We start from the raw sequence: 21,381 nt of genomic DNA, 5'->3' as shown, positions 1-21,381 counted from the left end.
GCATATTGTCAGGCGTTCAACCACAGCAATTGCAACTAAAATATTTATGTTGTTGTTTTCAATTTGTGGTCATTAATACATTCATGAATTGGACACAGTATTAGGCACAGCACATCTACAAATGTAACTCTAAACTAACTGTATCAAAAAATATGTCTTCGCAAAGACGATAATGCTCAGGTCTTAGATAGTAGTGGATTGTGTTTTTTATTATTTTGGTTTGTACTCCATCATATTGTAATGCATTCACAAAGTAACATTTCAATAGCTGTTTTTTAAAGGGCTCCTCAAATGTTGACAACATTGTCACTTATTTCATAGTTCTGGGTCTAAAGATGTCCACAAGTAAAACAATCTCCAAAATAGACACAGTAGGGATTTTAGGTTTATTTTGACAAGTTTAAGCACATTTTGGAACGCCAACTTTTAGCTCTAAAAGGTGGGTGTGGTGGGGGGGTTCATCAGCCTACTGATGAATATGAGGAAAGCATGGACCTCTCCGGTCAAATTGACTCAGGCTAAATGGGACAAACTTAGTGAGAAGAGTGCAATTTGCATCAATCATTTTAACGATTCCTAAACAAGGTAGTGTTTTGTTTGGGGTTTGGATGGAAGAAAGGTAAAAGACTCAAGTCAAATGCGATTCCGGAAATCAGGAGCACCCTCGAGGGAATAAAGACTGAGTCAGAACCTGCGGAAAAATTAAAAAAGAGGAGTAGACCCGCCACTCAAAAACGAGAGAAAAATAAGGTAAGCGGTTGGTATTTTTTGTGTCCTCTTCTACTGATGTTTTCTTCAAGGTGCTGTTGAAAAATGGTGATTACCGTATTTTTCGGACTATAAGTCGCAGTTTTTTTCATAGTTTGACCGATTTATATATGTTATTTTCCTTCTTTATTATGCATTTTCGGTATTATACTCCAATGCGACTTATACTCCGAAAAATGCGGTATATATATATATATATATATATATATATATATATATATATATATATATATATATATATATATATATATATATATATATATATATATGTATGTGTGGGAAAAAAAATCACAAGACTACTTCATCTCTACAGGCCTGTTTCATGAGGGGGTTCCCTCAATCATCAATCTCCTGATGATTGAGGGAACCCCCTCATGAAACAGGCCTGTAGAGATGAAGTAGTCTTGTGATTTTTTTCCCCACACATACATATATTGCGCTCTACTACGGTATCGAGCACTATTTTTTGGATAACCTTATTAAGACATATATATATATATATATTTTTTTTTATATATATATATATATATATATATATATATATATATATATATATTATATGCTTTTAATATTAGTTTTGAAGTAACTGTAGACCATGATGGCAAAAAAACATGCAATTAAGTGATAAAATTAATAGTTTTCCATGTCTTAATCCATACTGTCTTTGGGGGGAAATGGGCTCTATTTCTGTCCATGACGTCACACCAACCCCTCTAGGGGTGACCCACCCCCTAGAAAGGAGGAGGGGGGGTGTAGTCACCCACATATGCGGTCCTCTCCAAGGTTTCTCATAGTCATTCACACCGACGTCCTATTGGGGTTGTGAGTTTTTCCTTGCCCTTATGTGGGCTCTCTACCGCAGATGTCGTTGTGGCTTGTGCAGCCCTTTGAGACACTTGTGTTTTAGGGCTATATAAATAAACATTGATTGATTGATTGAATAAGGGGCGGCAAATCGAGTCTAGTGATAGAAAGGGGGCGTTCCAAGTAAATACCGATTTCTCAAAAAACTATTGATATTATGGTAACCGACTACCAGATTCATTTTAAAAGGCAAAAAAAATATATAAGGAGAAGTTTTTAGTGGATTTTCGGTCATTTGGACGCTATGTGTACTTTAAGTACAAAGTGCAAAATAGTGGTACACGTTTTTATGTGATACAAATCACTTTTTCGCCACAATCGTAAACATAGTTAAATAAATACTTGACTGACGGTGGAGTGAGATGAAAAATGCAAACTATCTCTATCAAGATTCACAGACGTTGTCGTATTATGTTACTATTCACGGTACAGGTACTGCATATGCAAATTGTTGTGAATATGACGGAGAATGCTGGTTTCTCAATGTTCTGCTTCCATTATTACAGGTGTAAAATAGCAAATGTCTGTTCATCAGCTAAATGGAACAAGGAGGAGGATGAAGAGCCGTGGGTGTCTGTTGTGAGTAGACAGTCAATACCGATGACTTTTTTTTTTACCCTTTATAACCCAGCCAGCCCATCCTCACTGGCAATGACATGATTCTCATCTCCCCCGCATCCTCCCCCACGCCCGTAAATGTCTAAATGTGAGAGAGTCATTACTCTTGTAAAAGTATAGATAAAATAAAAGTGCGACTTACCTGCCAAACACTCGATGATCGATAACAGTAGAAGCTGTTTCCATGGCAACGTCATCTTTGGCAACCAAGGACAAATGAGACTTTCATCCAATAAGCTTTGAAATGGCACTCGTGATCTGGGTAGAGAAGGGGCGCTTGACCTGTTTCAAAAAGATAATTTTGCTTTAAAATGCCAAACTCGACGACCAATCATTTTTATGTGATGCTTACAGTCGTGTTTCAATAACCTGTATCAGGGAGCACAGATGGCAAGCGTACATTTGAAATAATAATGAAAACAAGAAAAGAAAATTATGACAGTGATGCATCTTCTTATATTTCATATTTCAAGTATGATTTTTTTTTTAGTATTATAAGTCAGCCACACTGCATTATGTGTAAAGGCTAGATCAGGGCAACCCAAAATGTTGAAAGAGCCATATTGGACCAAAAATACAAAAACAAATCTGTCTGGAGCCGCAACAAATTAAAAGCCATATTACATACAGATAGTGTGTCATGAGATATACATTGAATTGAGATGACTTAAAGGAAACTAAATGACCTCAAATATAGCTACAAATTAGGCATAATGATGCAATATGTACATATAGCTAGCCTAAATAGCATGTTAGCATCGATTAGCTTGCAGTCTTGCAGTGACCAAATATGTCTGATAGCACTCCACACAAGTCAATAACGTCAACAAAACTCACCTTTGTGCATTCATGCACAACGTTAAAAGTTTGGTGGACAAAATTAGACAGAAAAAGAAGTGGCATAAAACACGTCCTCGAAAGTCGGAGAAAGTTATACATGTAAACAAACTACTGTGAGTTCAAGGACCGCCAAAATTAGTAGGACAAAACGGTGCTCTCCAAATACTTGAGTCAGTGAAGCATGTTTAATATAAACAGTGTGCTTTATAACAATTAGGGAGGTTTGTGTCATGTTTGTCCTCCTACAGAAACCATATGAAAACAAAAAATTATTTTTTTTCCCCTCATCTTTTTCCATTTTTCATACATTTTTGAAAAAGCTCCAGAGAGCCACTAGGGCGGCGCTATCTAGAGCCGCGGGTTGCCGACCCCTGGGCTAGATCATGGGAGTCAAACTGATTATAGCTCCGGAGCCACACGGGGGGAAAATCTATTTCCAAGTGGGCCGGACTTAAAAATCATGGCATGATAAATTAAAAATAAAGACAATTTCATATGGTTTTCTTTGTTTTACTTTGGCAAAAAAAATTGAACAAGCACATTCTTAAAATGTACAAATCACAATTACTCCTCTTGACAAAACACTTCAAGTTAGTTGAAAATTCAGAGGGAAAAACATGATTTAGTTTCAAAAACACAATGAAGAACACAATAAACTTACACTTTTGTCTCAGTGTATCTACAAAGCAATCAAACTCAGTCACAGCCTGTCTGGGATTGAAAAGATTCAATAATAAAGAGATACAAACTCTTCCCGGTCCACGTATTAATCCTACAAACAGAGGTAGAAACTATTCAAGAAGTTTGAGTTGCACTCTGTGTTCACTTTTCTCTTTTTCAACAGAAACATTTTGGGGCAATTGGGTGCCAAATAACGGCACGTTTGAAGCAGAAGACGTAAAACGTGAGGTGAAGAAATACTTGACGAACTACTAAGTCAAGTATTTCATATATATATATATATATATATATATATATATATATATATATATATATATATATATATATATATATATATATATATATATATATATATATGAAATAGTTGACTTTCAGTGAATTCTAGCTATAAATATAATTTATTTTATTTTATATATATATATATATATATATATATATATATATATATATATATATATATATATATATATATTAGAGATGCGCGGATAGGCAATTATTTCATCCGCAACTGCATCAGAAAGTCGTCAACCATCCGCAATCCACCCGATCTAACATTTGATCAGAACCGCATCCGCCCGCACCCGCCCGTTGTTATATATCTAATATAGACGATGCAAGGCATTAGTGAGGTTATAAAGCTTTTGCCTGTTAAAGAAAGGAGACTGATCCAATGCAGCACAGACATTCGCGTGCCACGCTGTCACGACCCAGACGCACACCAGTGCGCAATCATATGGGAGCCGCGCTGAGCGCACCTCCAAGCGCGTCTCGCTGCCGGCGACGGCCGGGTATGAGCCCGACGCTCCAGCGCCATCCATTTTCAGGGCTAGTTGATTCGGCAGGTGGGTTGTTACACACTCCTTAGCGGGTTCCAACTTCCATGGCCACCGTCCTAGCTGCTGTCTATATCAACCAGGGTGAGCCCCACCCCTTTCGTGAGCGCACTGCGCGCGGAGTGACCCCTGTTACGCGCCCCCGGCAACAGGGGTGGCGGGCAGGTAAGCTGCGCGGGCGGAGCGCGCGGAGTGACCCCTGTTACGAGCCCCCGGCCACGGGGGTGGCGGTAGGGTGACCATTTCCATGACACCAAAAAGAAGGACATTATGCGGCATATCAATAAATTACTATGGTGTACATAGGACTCTGGTATACTCTTATTTATAGTACAATTTTGAGTGGTTTAAAGATGATGTTTGTGTGGCTGAATACAGGGCCGGCCCGTGGCATAGGCCGTATAGGCAAATGCTAAGGGCGCCGTCCATCAGGGGGCGCCACGCCAGTGCCACAAATGTTGGAGAAAAAAAAAAAAAGAAAGAAAGTTGGTACTATTATTTCTAAATACAAAAAAATAATCCCACGTTAATTAAAATGCAAAGTAAAGCCTATTTAATAGAAATATTATTTGTTACAACATTACCCCCCCCCCTCCTTTCCCGTATCATGACTCTTTTTGGACGTCACCACATCAAAAAATCAACACAAGATGTCAAAACGGCCAAAACTGTCAGGTGCCCAAGGAAGAAAAAAGAGAAAAGAAGAGAAGTAGAAACGAGAAAAGACAGAGGTAGCAGGTAGGTAACGTTAGCCTACATGAAATTATTTGTCTGTTACAGAATGTGATAGTAACCTGGCTTGTTAGCATTAAGCTAATGTTACATGATTCGGCAATTGCTAATCAATAAATAGCTAGTTCTGTTTTAACGTCGGGTTAATATTGTGGAGGGGGCTACATTGTTATGGAAAGTAATAATGTAATGTTAGGTAATTACTGTACTCCCACCTTACATTCCTCAGGTATTAGATCTTTTAAGCAGGTGTTTTTGTTTACATTGTTATTGCCTTCTGGTTAGCTAATGTTTGCCCTGCAGGTAATAGTCACTTGTCCACCCCTTTATATATTAGGTATAGTTGTAAGTAAAAAAAAAAAGGTCAAAGATAAAGCTATTCGGTTTCTTGTGAGGGGGGGGGGGCGCCACCTAAAATCTTGCCTAGGGCGCCAGATTGGTTAGGGCCGGGCCTGGCTGAATAGGAAAAAATATTAAAGTCAAGTGTTTGTTAACAGTATTTGTATTTATTCAATACATTGTGGTGTTCAAAAAGTGACCACTGAGATGAATCTTTTCAAGTGCAGAGTGCCACAAAGCATAACATGTGTGGACTTAAATGTAGTTAACATATATAATTTAAAAAAAATGCCACAAAAATTTTTCCACATCAACATCAAGGCTGCTTGCTGCATATCTGGTTGCGTTATGCAGAATATGGGCCAAACAGTTTGCAGGGAGCACATCTTTTTGGCTCAGTTTCAGCTTCTGATACACTGTTATGTTTGCCACAATTGTCTGCTGCATATGCAGACATGTTTTTCACCTCTAAGTCAGACATCTCAAGTTTTGCCAGCAGCTGGTTTGTTATGGCTTCTGACGTTTTGCTGTCACTATAAAAATCCAACAGGACATGTTGGATGCCTTCATCAAAGTGAAAATACCTTACCACAATGGGAAAACACTTGTTTGTTCCTTTATTTGAGGCGTCGGTTGCTACGGAAAAGGGTAGGTTGTTTTCTTTTATGTAGTCGGTATGTTCCTGTACCGAATAGTGAGCGATGACGTTCTCGCACAATGCCTTGGCTTTTGTTCGGCCACAGGCCATCCCTTTAGCTGTGGGATAGTCACTGAAAATCTCCCGGTCCACTTTCATGCCGCAGTCTAAACTTCTGTAGGACTGGTGATGCTTTACAGCAGTGGTTCTCAACCTTTTTTCAGTGATGTACCCCCTGTGAACATTTTTTTAATTCAAGTGCCCCCTAATCAGAGCAAAGCATTTTTGGTTGAAAAAAAGAGATAAAAGAAGTAAGATACAGCACTATGTCATCAGTTTCTGATTTATTAAATTGTATAACAGTGCAAAAATATTGCTCATTTGTAGTGGTCTTTCTTAAACTATTTGGAAAAAAATATGTAAAATAACTAAAACCTTGTTGAAAAATAAACAAGTGATTCAATTATAAATAAAGATTTCTACACATAGAAGTAATCATCAACTTAAAGTGCCCTCTTTGGGGATTGTAATAGAGATCCACCTGGATTCAGGAACTTAATTCTAAACATTTCTTCACAAAAAAAGAAATCTTTAACATCAATATTTATGGAACATGTCTACAAAAAAATCTAGCTGTCAACACTGAATATTGCATTGTTGCATTTCTTTTCACAGTTCTTTTTGACAGACATTTTAGTGAGGGTCAAACCATCATGGCATGGGGGAAACTCTGGGTTTATGATAATGAATGGAATAGCCTACTTAATTTGATGTTCAGTTTATGAACTTACATTACATTACATACCCCCAGGGTACCATTTGAGAACCACTGCTTTACAGCATGGTACACCTTGCACAGCTCCGCAGCAGTTATCTTGTCATCCAGGGGCGACGAAACTTCATGAAAAAATTTTCTCATTGAAGAGGTACCTGCCACATGTTTATTACTTTTATGTTTATCCGTACCCGCATGCCGTTCAATTGCAGCTTTCCCCTGACTACTTACGTCGACATCACATCGACAAAGTGTGCAGAAGCCATGGAATGAGTCTCGACTGCTTTTCGTTATAAATTCGTGCTCTTTTATCCATTCAGAATTAAACGAGGTCTTGCGTTTTGGCATGATGCTAACTTTCTGTCAATGTTATGCCGCAGCAGCACATGGACCCTTGTTTACTTTTTTAACCAATGATAAGCAGATTTGTATCCGACACAGCTCTTAGCCAATCATTTGATACGTTACTGCGTTGGGGGCATTTTTTACGGTCTTTGATTGGCTATCGCGCTGCAGCCCAGCAAAGATGAAAAAACTCCGCTCTTCAAGCCTAGTGCCTCAAAAAGGAGGACAAATACGTGTCCGGCTTGAAGCTGCGCCGGACGCCGGACAGGGCATTAAAAATCCGGACTGTCCGGCCTAAATCCAGACACCTGGTCACCCTAGGTGGCGGGCAGGTAAGCTGCTTACCTGCTGCGCGTGACGCCGGCCGCGGCGAAGGCGGACGAGGCGGGGTGTCGGTGCGGTGGGCGCGGTGGTGACCCTGGACGTGCGTCGGGCCCTTCTCGCTGATCGCCTCAGCTACGGCTCCCGGTGGGGCCCTCTCGGGGGAAGGGGCCTCGGTCCCGGACCCCGGCGAGGCGTCCCTTCTCCGCTCCGTAAAAGTGTCCATCTCTTTTTTTTTTTTTTTTCTGTTGTGGCATATGCTGCAGGTGCCTGCTCGTTTTTCGTATGTGGGTAACAACATTTAACTATGTATATATATTTCCGAATTGGTTTAACTGCCACCCGCCTGAATCTATTTAAAATCTAATTTTTTTTTATTTCAACCACCCGACCCGACCCGCGGATAAAATCTAATTTTTTTAAATTTCATCCGCCCGATACGCGGATAATCCGCGGACTCCGCGGTTGTGCCCGCAAACCGCGCATCTCTAATATATATATATATATATATATATATATATATATATATATATATATATATATATATATATATATATATATATATATATATATATATATATATATATATATATATATATATATATATAAAATAAATACTTGAATTTCAGTGTTCATTTATTTACACATGTACACACACATAACACTCATCTACTCATTGTTGAGTTAAGGGTTGAATTGTCCATCCTTGTTCTATTCTCTGTCACTATTTTTCGAACCATGCTGAACACCCTCTCTGACGATGCATTGCTGTGTGGCACGCACAAAAGTGCTTTCATCAAATGCACTAGATGGCAGTATTGTCCTCTTTAAGAGTGTCACAACATTGCTGTTTACGGAAGACGAACTGCTTTACGGTAGACAAAAACGTGACTGCTGTTGTTGTGTGTTGTTACCGCGCTGGGAGGACGTTAATGAAACTGCCTAACAATAAACCCACATAAGAAACCAAGAACTCGCCCTCCATCATTCTACAGTTATAACGTGATTGGGCAGGTACGCTGTTTATTTTGTGGATTAGCGGACTCAGGTCCGCATGGACCTGAGTCCGCCTGAATTTCGGGAGATTTTCGGGAGAAAATTTGTCCCGGGAGGTTTTTGGGAGAGGGCTGAATTTCGGGAGTCTCCCGGAAAATCCGGGAGGGTTGGCAAGTATATGCTATTGCGACATCCAGTGGACACAATTAAAAACAGCAGTTTCTTTCATCAAAAAACAGCTAATCTTTATACTTAGCAAACTCATCTTGCGGGCCGGATAAACTCGTCCATCCATATTATAATATAATCCTTTTTTATTTATTTTTTATCTAATTAACCGTGACGTATTTATGACACCACAGTCCACAGCAGAAATGTTCAAATGTGTTGGCTCACTTTAAGGGCTGATAACTCATCTTAATGCAATAGTTTTCTCAAAGCTATTGCACTCAAGAAAGGAAACAACAGCAAATTAATGAAACATTGATAACTTACTCATGGAATAAAGCTGAAGGACAGCTGTTTAAATGCTTATTAAGCCAAGCGGATAACGCAAACACGACGTCCTCTTCAGTGCAAACTCCCATCTTAAAATATGCTTCAAGTCGGCAAGTCATATCAAGTCCCACCCGCCTCTCACAGCATCTTCCCTATCTGAATCGCTCCCACTGCCCTCTAGTCCTTCACTCTCACTTTCCTCATCCACGAATCTTTCATCCTCGCTCAAATAAATGGGGAAATCGTCGCTTTCTCGGTCAGAATCGCTCTCGCTGCTGGTGGCCATGATTGTAAACAATGTGCAGATGTGAGGAGCTCCACAACCTGTGACGTCACGCTACTCGTCTGCTACTTCCGGTAGAGGCAAGGCTTTTTTATCAGCGACCAAAAGTTGCAAACTTTATCGTCGATGTTCTCTACTAAATCCTTTCAGCAAAAATATGGCAATATCGCGAAATGATCAAGTATGACACATAAAATGGACCTGCTATCCCCGTTTAAATAAGAAAATCGCATTTCAGTAGGCCTTTAACATAGAATAAATGCAATACAACTAAGGCTGTCAAAATTAACGACTTAACTCATGTAATTAATAACGAAAAACTATTGCATCTATCATGAACATGCTTAGATTAATCACACAATTAATTTTGACCGTACAAGCTCTTTTATCTTAACCCGAGGTTCGGCAAACCCGCGGCTCTAGGGCCAAAAATTAAAATGGAAAAGATGGGGGGGAAAATATTTTTTTGTTTTAATATGGTTTCTGTAGGAGAAACATGACACAAACCTTCCTAATTGTTAGAAATCCCACTGTTTATGTTAAACATGCTTCACTGATGAGACTATTTGTCGAGCACTGTTTTGTCCTACTAATTTTGGCGGACCTTGAACGCATCATAGTTTGTTTACATGTATAACTTTCTCCAACACTGCCACAGAAAGACGTGTTTAATGCCACTCCTTTGTCACATTTTGTCCACCAAATGTGTTATGCTGTGCATGAATGCACAAAGGTGAACTTTGTTGATGTCATTGACTTTTGTGGAGTACTAGTCAGGCATATTTGGTCACTGCATGACTGCAAGCTAATCGATGCGAACAAGCTATTTAGGCTAGCTGTATGTACATATTGCATCATTACGCCTTGTTTGTAGGTATATTTGTGATTATTTAATTTATTTTACTTGTGTCCTCTGTGTATTTAATTTATATTTGCATGTCTCATGACACATTTTCTGTGTATAATATTGGCTGCATTTAATAACAACTAATAGTTAATAATTTACCATGAATTGATTAACGTAGACCCCGACTTAAACAAGTTGAAAAACGTATTCGGGTGTTACCATTTAGTGGTCAATTGTACGGAATATGTACTGTACTCTGCAATCTACTTATAAAAGTTTCAATCAATCAATCAAGTTGTTTGTTTACTCTTATTAGAAGAAGACAGGCCACCGTTTACTTTAACTTGGACACACACAACTATACCTTTGGCCATTCTAAGCCAGTATCTTCCAGGAATAATCTCACACTCTGAGAAGCTTCTGTTTTACTAATGTTTTCCAATGTTGCAAAAATGTTTAGAATGAATATTAAACAGCAACATCGTGTGTTGCCTTCAATATAAGACTAATATAAGGCTTTAACATTTTTGTGGCTCCAGACAGATTTTTTTTTTTTGTATATTGGCTCTTTCAACATTTTGGATTACCGACCCCTGCCTTAACCGCTATATGGTCAGTGATCAATTCAATGCATTTGTCAGTAGAAAAATGAGACTCCAACCGATGTGCTCGCTGGCAAATTTCACTCCGAAATATAGCCTGAAAGAACTTTAGATAAAACTTTTACTAAGTTTTGTGCAAATACATGATATGCTTTCAAGTAATGGTTAAACATGTTCCTGGATGACATTCTGACAATAAAATTGCATTTGTGTAAAAATATATGTGTTTTTTTCTTCAGCAAATTTTAATCATGCAAGCAAATAATCATCATAATTAATGCAAATTTCAAAATGGGATTAATCTGATTAAAAAAACTAAATCATTTGACAGCACTGATAAAACATGTGCTAGTTGGATGCTAATTAACAATTTTATAGGGCAATTTCGACACTTCACAATAAGACAATAAAATAAACAAATAAATTCACATTACAATCAAACAGCTGAATTTAAATAAGTACAATACTAAGAGGAAAACACTTTGCTGGGCACAACACACTTCTTCCTGTCTATGCAACACCCAAACTGAACCGACTACATACTTGAAAACGAGACTCAGAAGTGCAAGGAAACAAAATATAACAACTGGACAACAGTTCTGTTTATCCTTAAGGGAATGGAAACTGCCGATAGGTCCGCTAATGTAGGATTCATCTCTGTTTTTTTTTCTCCATTTAACTTTAACTTTTGAGAATCTCTTGCAAATATTGTAAGTTTAGTTTCTGTTGAAGCATTGCATGAACAGTTAACTTTTACTGTAACACCTAATCAGCATTAATGTATGCATGGTGGGATGCTAGTGAGTTTGACGTTGACCTGCAATATACATTTGATCTGCTATAGGCTCAAAATGCAGGTGTTGCCAAGAGTTCCGTGCTGTTAGATCAGTGGTTCTTAACCTGGGTTCGATCGAACCCTAGGGGTCCGGCGGAGGTCAAAACACGCCCGACTCATCGTGTAAATAAAAACTTCTCCCTATCGGCGTATTACGGATACGACAACAGCTGACTGATTTGCAGGTGTGTAATTTGTTGTTGCACTGTATTGGTTTTGTTCTTTGAACAAGGTGATGTTCATGCACGGTTCATTTTGTGCACCAGTAAAAAAACATGGTAACACTTTAGTATGGGGAACATATTCACCATTAATTAGTTGCTTATTAACATGCAAATTAGTAACATACTGGCTCTTAACTAGTCATAATTAAGTACTTATTAATGCCTTATTCGGCATGGCCTTATTATAACCCTAACCCCTAACCCTAATCCGAACCAAATAACTCTAAATGAAGTCTTTGTTACTTAGAATATGTTCCCCTAGTGTCCAAAAAACTCTAAATTAAGTCTTTGTTACTTAGAATATGTTGCCCATACTAAAGTGTTACCAAAAACATATACATTTGTCTTGAATTTGAAAAAAAAACATTTTATTTTTCACTAAAGAAGGGTTTGGTGAATGCGCATTTGAAACTGGTGGGGTTCGGTATCTCCAACTAGGTTAAGAACCACTGTGTTAGATGTTACCTGATGTTGCTGGTTCTACCCCCTCTTGTGGGGATAAACATCCATCCATTCATCCATTTGCTACCGCTTATGAATACAAAACAAATATTTTAAGTAGGAATGTTGCAATCAGGGTTTAATGAGAGATCGGCTGATACCAATACCAGTAATGATCACATGTATGTTAATTTTTTTCATTTTTTTATGATGAATGTTATTGACAGTACTTCCTACTAGTCTAGTTTATTACATACACTTGTTTCAGAAAAACAAAGTCAATCCTCCAGTAATAATAATAAAGCAATAAAGCATTGTTTTTGCCACAACTGAGGTGGTTAGCGATAGCCCCACACAGTGTACGAAGACACATAATTAGCGGTTAGCCGCATGTCAGCCGGTGAACTAAAGATTAATAGTATCAGCCAGAGGGGATCGGCGTTTGTGATCAGCAATAAAAGGCATTATTTGGCAAAGGCCATAAAATAAAATGTAACGCTTGTACTATAAATAGGAAAGTGTGTTGAAGTGGATTGCCAGTGTTACAAAGAGAGCTAGAGGTGAGTCATGTTATTAACGCAAATATAGATACACAGTTGACACTATCCAACCACGACCGTAGTGCATACCCCCCACCCACCTCTGTTTCTCTTGACCCACTACACGGTTAAATGACACAATTTTGATGTTTTCCTCTCAAGCGGCACAATTCGGATATGGGTCACAGCAGCATAAAGAGAAGGACATGCATGGATATCTTCTGATTAGAATTCTTGCAAATGCAGATACAAATCCCTTATTAATCTGATATTTGCAGCCCTAACAGACACAATAGATTACCCTGTTGATGCAAACGTATTGTTGACATGTACACGTGCCTGTCTACACAAACAAGAAAGAAAATGTAGTAAATCTAAATTAATCTAAATCTTAAGTTTCGGTGTTATAGTGTACCTATGGTCCATTACAGGTATAAATGCAGTGGATCAGGGGCGTAAAAAAAACCTACTTTAAAAGGGGTCACTTTATGTTTTTTTTTCCACTTGTAAAACAACTCCCTTGTGGTCTACATAACACCTAATGGTGGAATTTTGGTAAACATGTTGCATACATTTTGTTTTACAGACCTACCCTTATATACTGTATTGTTATATATTGTATATATTATATAAAAATATAAAAAAATATATCCTGACCCTGAAACTGCTTTGCTTGTCATTTCTAACACTAGGCAAGATGGGTCGGAATGTTAGCAGTGCACAGTGGTGGCCTATGGTATGGTCATAGCAAAGAGATGCGTTTTGAGAGTGTGGAAATCTGACTCACCACCTAAGTTTGAAGCCTGGTTGAGGGAGCTAGTGGGAATCATCCACATTGAAAAACTTAGATATGAGATTTCTGGTTATTTAAATAACTTTTGTGATGTGTGGAGACTTATTTTGGAATACCTGAAACTGTAGTCAATAACCCTAACCCGCCTAAGAAGTATATATTTTGGCATACTTGATGTGATTGAAAGTGGATTTTCAACTGATATGTTAAGCTTCTTTGTATGTATTTAGTTTTTACATGTTATATTCTGTGAAAAAAACTTATTTTCATTCATTATTTTTTTTTTTCATATTTTGTTTATTTACTTTATTAATTTACTTTATTATATGTGTAAGGTTTGTATTAAGAAAACTGACAATAAAAATACTATGAAAAAAATAATAATAAGAAATAATATATATATATATATATATATATATATATATATATATATATATATATATATATATATATATATATAATATGATGTATCAGTATACATTATATACTGTATATATAATATGTAAATATTACATATATGTTATATTGTATATTGCTACTATGGTATATTTTTAGTCTACTTTGTACCCGCATTATCCTTTCCATTCTTACCCTTTCCATCCTTTTTAACTGAGCTACTGTGTGGAACAATTTCCCTCGCGGATCAATAAAATTTGTCTTAGTCTAAGTCTAAGTCTACCCGTTTCCGTAATATATGTTCAGAATGCCCCAACTGTCCAACCGGGAGGAGGCCACGGGGAAGACCCAGGACACGTTAGGAAGACTATGTCTCCCGGCTGGCCTGGGAACACATCGGGATCCTCCGGGAAGGGCTGGACGAAGTGGCTGGGGAGAGGAAAGTCTGGGGTTCCCTGCTTAGGCTGCTGCCCCCGCGACCCGACCTCGGATAAGCAGAAGAAGATGGATGGATGGATGGATGGATGTTCAGAATGCGCCGTTTTGTTGGCGGTCTTATTTACGTTAAGTCCTTCTCCGCGCCAAGACCCCTTTGACTGCGTCTCCACCTCGTTAACCATGTTGCGGTTTTAGCGCTTCCATATGGAGTCTACTGACAGATAGAAGTTAGAAATATATGCTACTTTTTATTCAAATGGCAACAGTGGAGGATGTATGTGCATGTATGAGCCAGTCTGCCCCACAACAAGAGGACAATGGAAATTAAGGAGCTTATTGACTACAACTTTGGACTCATTATCATCATAATCATCACCTCTCTTTATTGACAAAACATTATAAAAGACTCATTTTTATATGATTTGTAAGGGCTTTGTAAAAGGGAAACTACCAGGAAGCTCTAACAGCTTATAAGCGGGAGCCCCAATACAGTACCTGCTTAAAAGAAGTTAAAAGTTAAAGTACCACTGATAGTCACACACACACTAGGTGTGGTGAAATTACCCTCTGCATTTCACCCATCCCCTTGTCCCACCTCCCGGGAGGTGAGGGGAGCAGTGAGCAGCGACGGTGGCCACGCTCGGGAATCATTATGGTGATTTAACCCCCAATTCCAACCCTTGATGCTGAGTGCCAAGCAGGGAGGTAATGGGTCCCATTGTTATAGTCTTTGGTATGACTCGGCCGGGGTTTGAACTCACGACCTACCAATCTCAGGGCGGACACTCTAACCACAAGGCCACTGAGCAGATTGACTTACATTCTAAACCATTTCATACACTCACACATTCATTCTTAAATGTGTGAGGGAAAATGCAACACGGAACGACACAGGAAGTACTTCATACCAACAGCCATCAGACTGTATAATGCATATGTTCCTTTTTGACTGTACTTGAATGTATAATAGACTGTATTTATATTATTCACATGTGAATGATGCTGTATAATAGACCGTATTTATATTATTCACATGTGAATAATGCTGTATAATAGACCGTATTTATATTATTCACATGTGAATAATGCTGTATAATAGACCATATTTATATTATTCACATGTGAATAATGCTGTATAATAGACTGTATTTATATTATTCACATGTGAATAATGCTGTATAATAGACCGTATTTATATTATTCACATGTGAATAATGCTGTATAATAGACTGTATTTATATTATTCACATGTGAATAATGCTGTATAATAGACTGTATTTATATTATTCACATGTGAATAATGCTGTATAATAGACTGTATTTATATTATTCACATGTAAATAATGCTGTATAATAGACTGTATTTATATTATTCACATGTAAAAAATACTTAAGTGTTTATTGTTTATTGTAAGCGAACTGTGGTGCTGAATTTCCCCCAGGGATCAATAAAGTACGTTCTATTTTATTCTATTCTATTCTATTCTTTTTTTTTTTTCATTTTATTTTTATTGACATCCAACATCAGACATTCCTATCCATTACATCATATTCACATAAATCATATATCTATTGTCTGCCCTAAATGTCAAAACGTTTTTGTCTATATCCCACCCATACCACCCACCCCCCCCCCAAAAAAGAAAGAAACAACAAAAAAATAAAGTAATATCTACAAATACATCAATTAAATAAACAAAGAAAAAAAGGAAAAATAAATAATAACACATTAATAATAATAGTAATCAGAAATAAAATAAAATATAAACAGATACATATATATATATATATATATATATATATATATATATATATATATATATATATATATATATATATATATATATATATATATATATATATACATATATACATATATATGTAAATATATACATATATATATATATATATATATATATATATATATATATATATATACATACATACAGTACATATACACATATAGGGAGTAATCCCTTTTTTTTTTTTTTTTTTGCAATGCAATCACTAATTCGAAAAATTAAAGTCAGGTTTATGGGGCGTGACATAGTTGACCCAATTTTCCCAGTATGAAGTAAATTTCTCCAATTTATAAAATAATAAAGGCGGTTATCTTCTCCATTTTATAAATGTCCATTGTTGTTTCAACTATTCTATTCTATTCTATTGCAGTTTCAATTTGTACTTTTGAATTCTTTTTATGGTAGTTTGTAGTCTTGCACATTGTAATTTGCCAACAATATGCTCATCTATTTCAGTATGCACACTCCAGTAATAGATGTTCAATAATTAATGTTACAATAAACAAACAATAATACATGTCTTGCTTTGTATGGTTGGTATTGTTTTATAACCTTTGGGGTTCATGGTGTGGCGTGCAATGTAGCAATGATTCTTGTTTCAAAAATTTTGTTAAATGTTCTCAATGAAGTAGATTGTGTGATGGGACTGTCAAGTTCATTCCAGATATTTGGGCCTTTATAAGTTTCTCCTAAAGATAGTGCCTTTGAGTTTGCCCTTTAGCCAATGTTTTCTTCTCGTCTAAAGTGTATGTGTGGAAGAGGCGATAAGAAGGAGCTCACAGAGCCGATCACTCAGCTTATATACCGCATTGTATCCACATTGATGGACAATAACAAAAACAACATGAGCGCAACATGGGGCATGCTAAATAGTGTTATCAAAAGACTGCCCTCAATGCATCTCAGAGGGAAATGAAAGAAGAAGAAGAAGAAATGACCAATGCAATAGATGGTAAACAGTGGACAGCAGCAGTATTTAGCAATTTAACAAAAGGACTTGACACAATAATCATAAAATGTTAATCAACCAACTAGAACGGTATGGCATCAGAGGATTGGTCTTGAACTGGATACACAGCTACTTAACCAACAGGAAGCAATATGTGAGTTTTGTGAACATACATCAAACGAGCTAAATAGATATAAGTACACTTTCATAACTTTGTTACAACAAAAGGTCAGTTAGAATAATACACAATGTTTGATGCAGGGAACATACAAACACTCCAAGCTATTACAATTTAACGACTTGGTGCATTTACAAACAGCTAAAATTATGTACAAAGCAAACTATAACCTGTTACACAGGAAAGTACAACAAATATTCTCAAAAAAAGAGGACAAATATAACCTTAGAGGACAATCTAACTTGAAACACTTGTATGCATGTACAACACTTAAAGGCCTACTGAAACCCACTACTACCGACCACGCAGTCTAATAGTTTATATATCAATGATGAAATCTTAACATTGCAACACATGCCAATACGGCCGGGTTAGCTTACTAAAGTGCAATTTTAAATTTTGCGTGAAATATCCTGCTGAAAACGTCTCAGGAAGATGACGTCAGCGCGTGACGTCACGGATTGTAAAGGACATTTTGAGACAGCATGGTGGCCAGCTATTAAGTTGTCTGTTTTCATCGTAAAAATCCGCAGTATTCTGGACATCTGTGTTGGTGAATCTTTTGCAATTTGTTCAATGAACAATGGAGACAGCAAAGAAGAAAGCTGTAGGTGGTAAGCGGTGTATTGTGGCCGGCTGCAGCAACACAAACACAGCCGGTGTTTCATTGTTTACATTCCCGGAAGATGACAGTCAAGCTTTACCATTGGCCTGTGGAGAACTGGGACAACAGAGACTCTTACCAGGAGGACTTTGAGTTGGATGCGCAGACGCGGTACCGTGAGTACGCATGCAGCTGCGGCTTCCAAACATTTGATCGCTTGCCCGTACGTGCGTGCCGCTATGTGCATGTCACGTACGTAACTTTGGGGAATTTGGGGAAATATATGTGCTGTATGAACTTTGGGGAGGTGAACGGTACTTTGGGCTGTGGGATTGAGTGTGTTGTGCAGGTGTTTGAGTTGTATTGGCGGGTTATATGGACGGGAGGGGGGAGGTGTTTGTTATGCGGGATTAATTTGTGGCATATTAAATATAAGCCTGGTTGTGTTGTGGCTAATAGAGTCTTGTGTTTATTTACTGTTTTAGTCATTCCCAGCTGAATATCAGGTCCCACCCGCCTCTCACAGCATCTTCCCTATCTGAATCGCTCCCACTGCCCTCTAGTCCTTCACTCTCACTTTCCTCATCCACAAATCTTTCATCCTCACTCAAATTAATGGGGAAATCATCGCTTTCTCGGTATGAATCGCTCTCGCTGCTGGTGGCCATGATTGTAAACAATGTGCAGATGTGAGGAGCTCCACAACCTGTGACGTCACGCTACTCGTCTGCTACTTTCGGTACAGGCAAGGCTTTTTTATCAGCCACCAAAAGTTGCGAACTTTATCGTCGATGTTCTCTACTAAATCTTTTCAGCAAAAATATGGCAATATCGCAAAATGATCAAGTATGACACATAGAATGGACCTGCTTTCCCCGTTTGAATAAGAAAATCGCATTTCAGTAGGCCTTTAAAACCTTTAGCATATCTGTATGTGGAATTAAATTATAGTTAATGTTAATGTTAATGTACCAATGATTGTCACACACACACTCGGTGTGGCAAAATTACTCTTTGCATTTGACCCATCACCCTTGATCACCCCCTGGGAGATGTGAAGGAATCAGTGGGCAGCAACAGTGCGCAGCAGTGGCCGTGCCCTGGAATCATTTTTGGTGATTTAACCCCCAATTCCAACCCTTGATGCTGAGTGCCAAGCAGGGAGGCAATGGGTACCATTTTTTTTAGTCTTTGGTTTGACTCGGCCGGGGTTTGAACTCACAACCTACCGATCTCAGGACGGACACTCTAATGGAATGGATTAAGCCAGTGCTTCTCAATTACTTTCTGTTACATCCCCCTAGGGGGGAAAAATGTTTTTGTGCGCCCACTCTTCACCGTGACTATACATTTGGGTCCTTTGAGGATCCCAAATACATAAAAAAAAGGTGCGTACCAACATGTAAGAAAAGTTAGTTTTGCATAATAAGTATCATTACATTATGCCCTTTTGATCAATATTTTTGTTTTTCCCATTTTTCCCATTTTTTGTTTTATTCCATTATAAGAAAACAAGCTGCAGGCTGCAAATGGCGCCCAGGCTCAATTTGGACGCCCCTACGGTAAATAGTCATCAAAATCACATATACTGTAGGCAGTAAATTGGACACTGCAGTGTGAATGCAGCCGTACAGAGTGACACCAGAGGTGTGCAGGACCAGAGGTAATGTTACACTATTAAGGGAGCCACCCTCGGCACAGCTCATCCTTCACGTCGACAATTCACTTTCTGGCAGCCTGAAAAGACTTACGAACTTAGAATTGGGTGCTATCCAATCAATTAGATGCACCCACAGCGGTGTGTCTGTGTGTCTACCCACATTCCGCTATAGACCCAGACGGCCCCATGAAGAAGCCATTCCACCAGGGTCCGTAATCAAGGACATGTGTCTGTCTGCTTGGAAGCATGTGTTTGCAAATTGCCATTGCACTTGCTTATGGCAGGAGGGGGGGGGGGGGGTGGAGTGAGTAATGATGCAATTATGAAATGTCAAACACACATACAACAAAAAAAGGTGCACACTGTGTTAAAGTGAGTAAGTGGACAAAGTGCAGCACAAACAGACAAGTTTGTCCTCTGAGTGGGCATAGTGTTGACTCTGCATGGGTTCATAGCGAAACGCCGTGGTTTTTCGTCTTTCATAAAAATACACTCTCACGCTGTCATTATTAACTCAATCAATCAATCAATTAATGTCTCAAAGGGCTGCACAAGCCACAACAATATCCGCGGTACAGAGCCCACATAAGGGCAAGGAAAAACTCACCCCAGTGGGACGTCGATGTGAATGACTATGAGAAACCTTGGAAGGACCGCATATGAGGGTAACCACCCCTCCCCTGCTGGTTGAGTCATCTTTGTGCATAAAAAATAAACACCTCAAAATGTTTCATTCCCATATTTCAAGAGTTAACTAACGTGCCTATTTGAACTTAGTTGCTAATCAAAACAGCAGCACCTAATTAAAGTGTGGAGTTTTTTCCAGCTGCCACTGGGCTGTTGCAAACATGCCCTCTGCAACGTATTAAAGATAATCTTATGTTTAGTGGAGGCGGGAAGTTAAATTTCTGGGGAGCTACGCTCCTTCAGATTAGTTCCGCATAGTCTGCCCCTGTCTAGCCTGCCGACATTCTTACCAGTTGTCTACATTTTCACTTTATAACAATAAATATAGAACATGCATTTTTAAAAATAGGATTCGAAATGTGTCTTGTTTCCTTTAAATGGTGTACCCAACTTTTCACCCAAAGTCAGCTGGGATAGAAAATTTACATTATTTAAAAATGGATTTTCTACATATAAACAGCATTTCCCTTGATAAACAACCTGCCCTGTATAGACGACCGTAGTCTTCTCTCCAGTCGAGTAAATCAAGGGCCACAGCCACTGTATGAGAAAATATGGTATTTTACAATTAATACAGACAAGTCATTTAGTTGTACAATACATTTGTATATATACATGTGTCTCATAATCCTTAAAATGCTGATTTTATTTATATGTACCGTATTTTTCGGACTATAAGTCGCAGTTTTTTTCATAGTTTGGCCGGGGGTGCGACTTATACTCAGGAGCGACTTATGTGTGAAATTATTAACACATTACCGTAAAATATCAAATAATATTATTTAGCTCATTCATGTAAGAGACTAGACGTATAAGATTTCATCGGATTTAGCGATTAGGAGTGACTGATTGTTTG

The 21,381-nt window shown here is 38.1% G+C and overlaps 1 protein-coding gene across 1 annotated transcript in view; it reads right to left on the bottom strand.

Annotated features, from left to right (window-relative positions):
- cntn3a.2 (contactin 3a, tandem duplicate 2) overlaps positions 1-21,381 on the bottom strand; it is a 220,099-nt gene that overhangs the window by 181,640 nt on the left and 17,078 nt on the right. Inside the window, exon 2 of the mRNA XM_061976496.1 lies at positions 2,393-2,532. Within this exon, the coding sequence (XP_061832480.1) occupies positions 2,393-2,447 (55 nt within the window). The 5' untranslated portion in view covers positions 2,448-2,532. The remainder of the gene's footprint in view (positions 1-2,392; positions 2,533-21,381) is intronic.

This window comes from Nerophis lumbriciformis, linkage group LG01 (assembly GCF_033978685.3).
Source record: "Nerophis lumbriciformis linkage group LG01, RoL_Nlum_v2.1, whole genome shotgun sequence".
NCBI classification, from domain to species: domain Eukaryota; kingdom Metazoa; phylum Chordata; class Actinopteri; order Syngnathiformes; family Syngnathidae; genus Nerophis; species Nerophis lumbriciformis.
The sequence above is the reverse complement of the archived record's forward strand: the minus strand, read 5'-3'. Positions and strand labels throughout refer to the sequence as shown.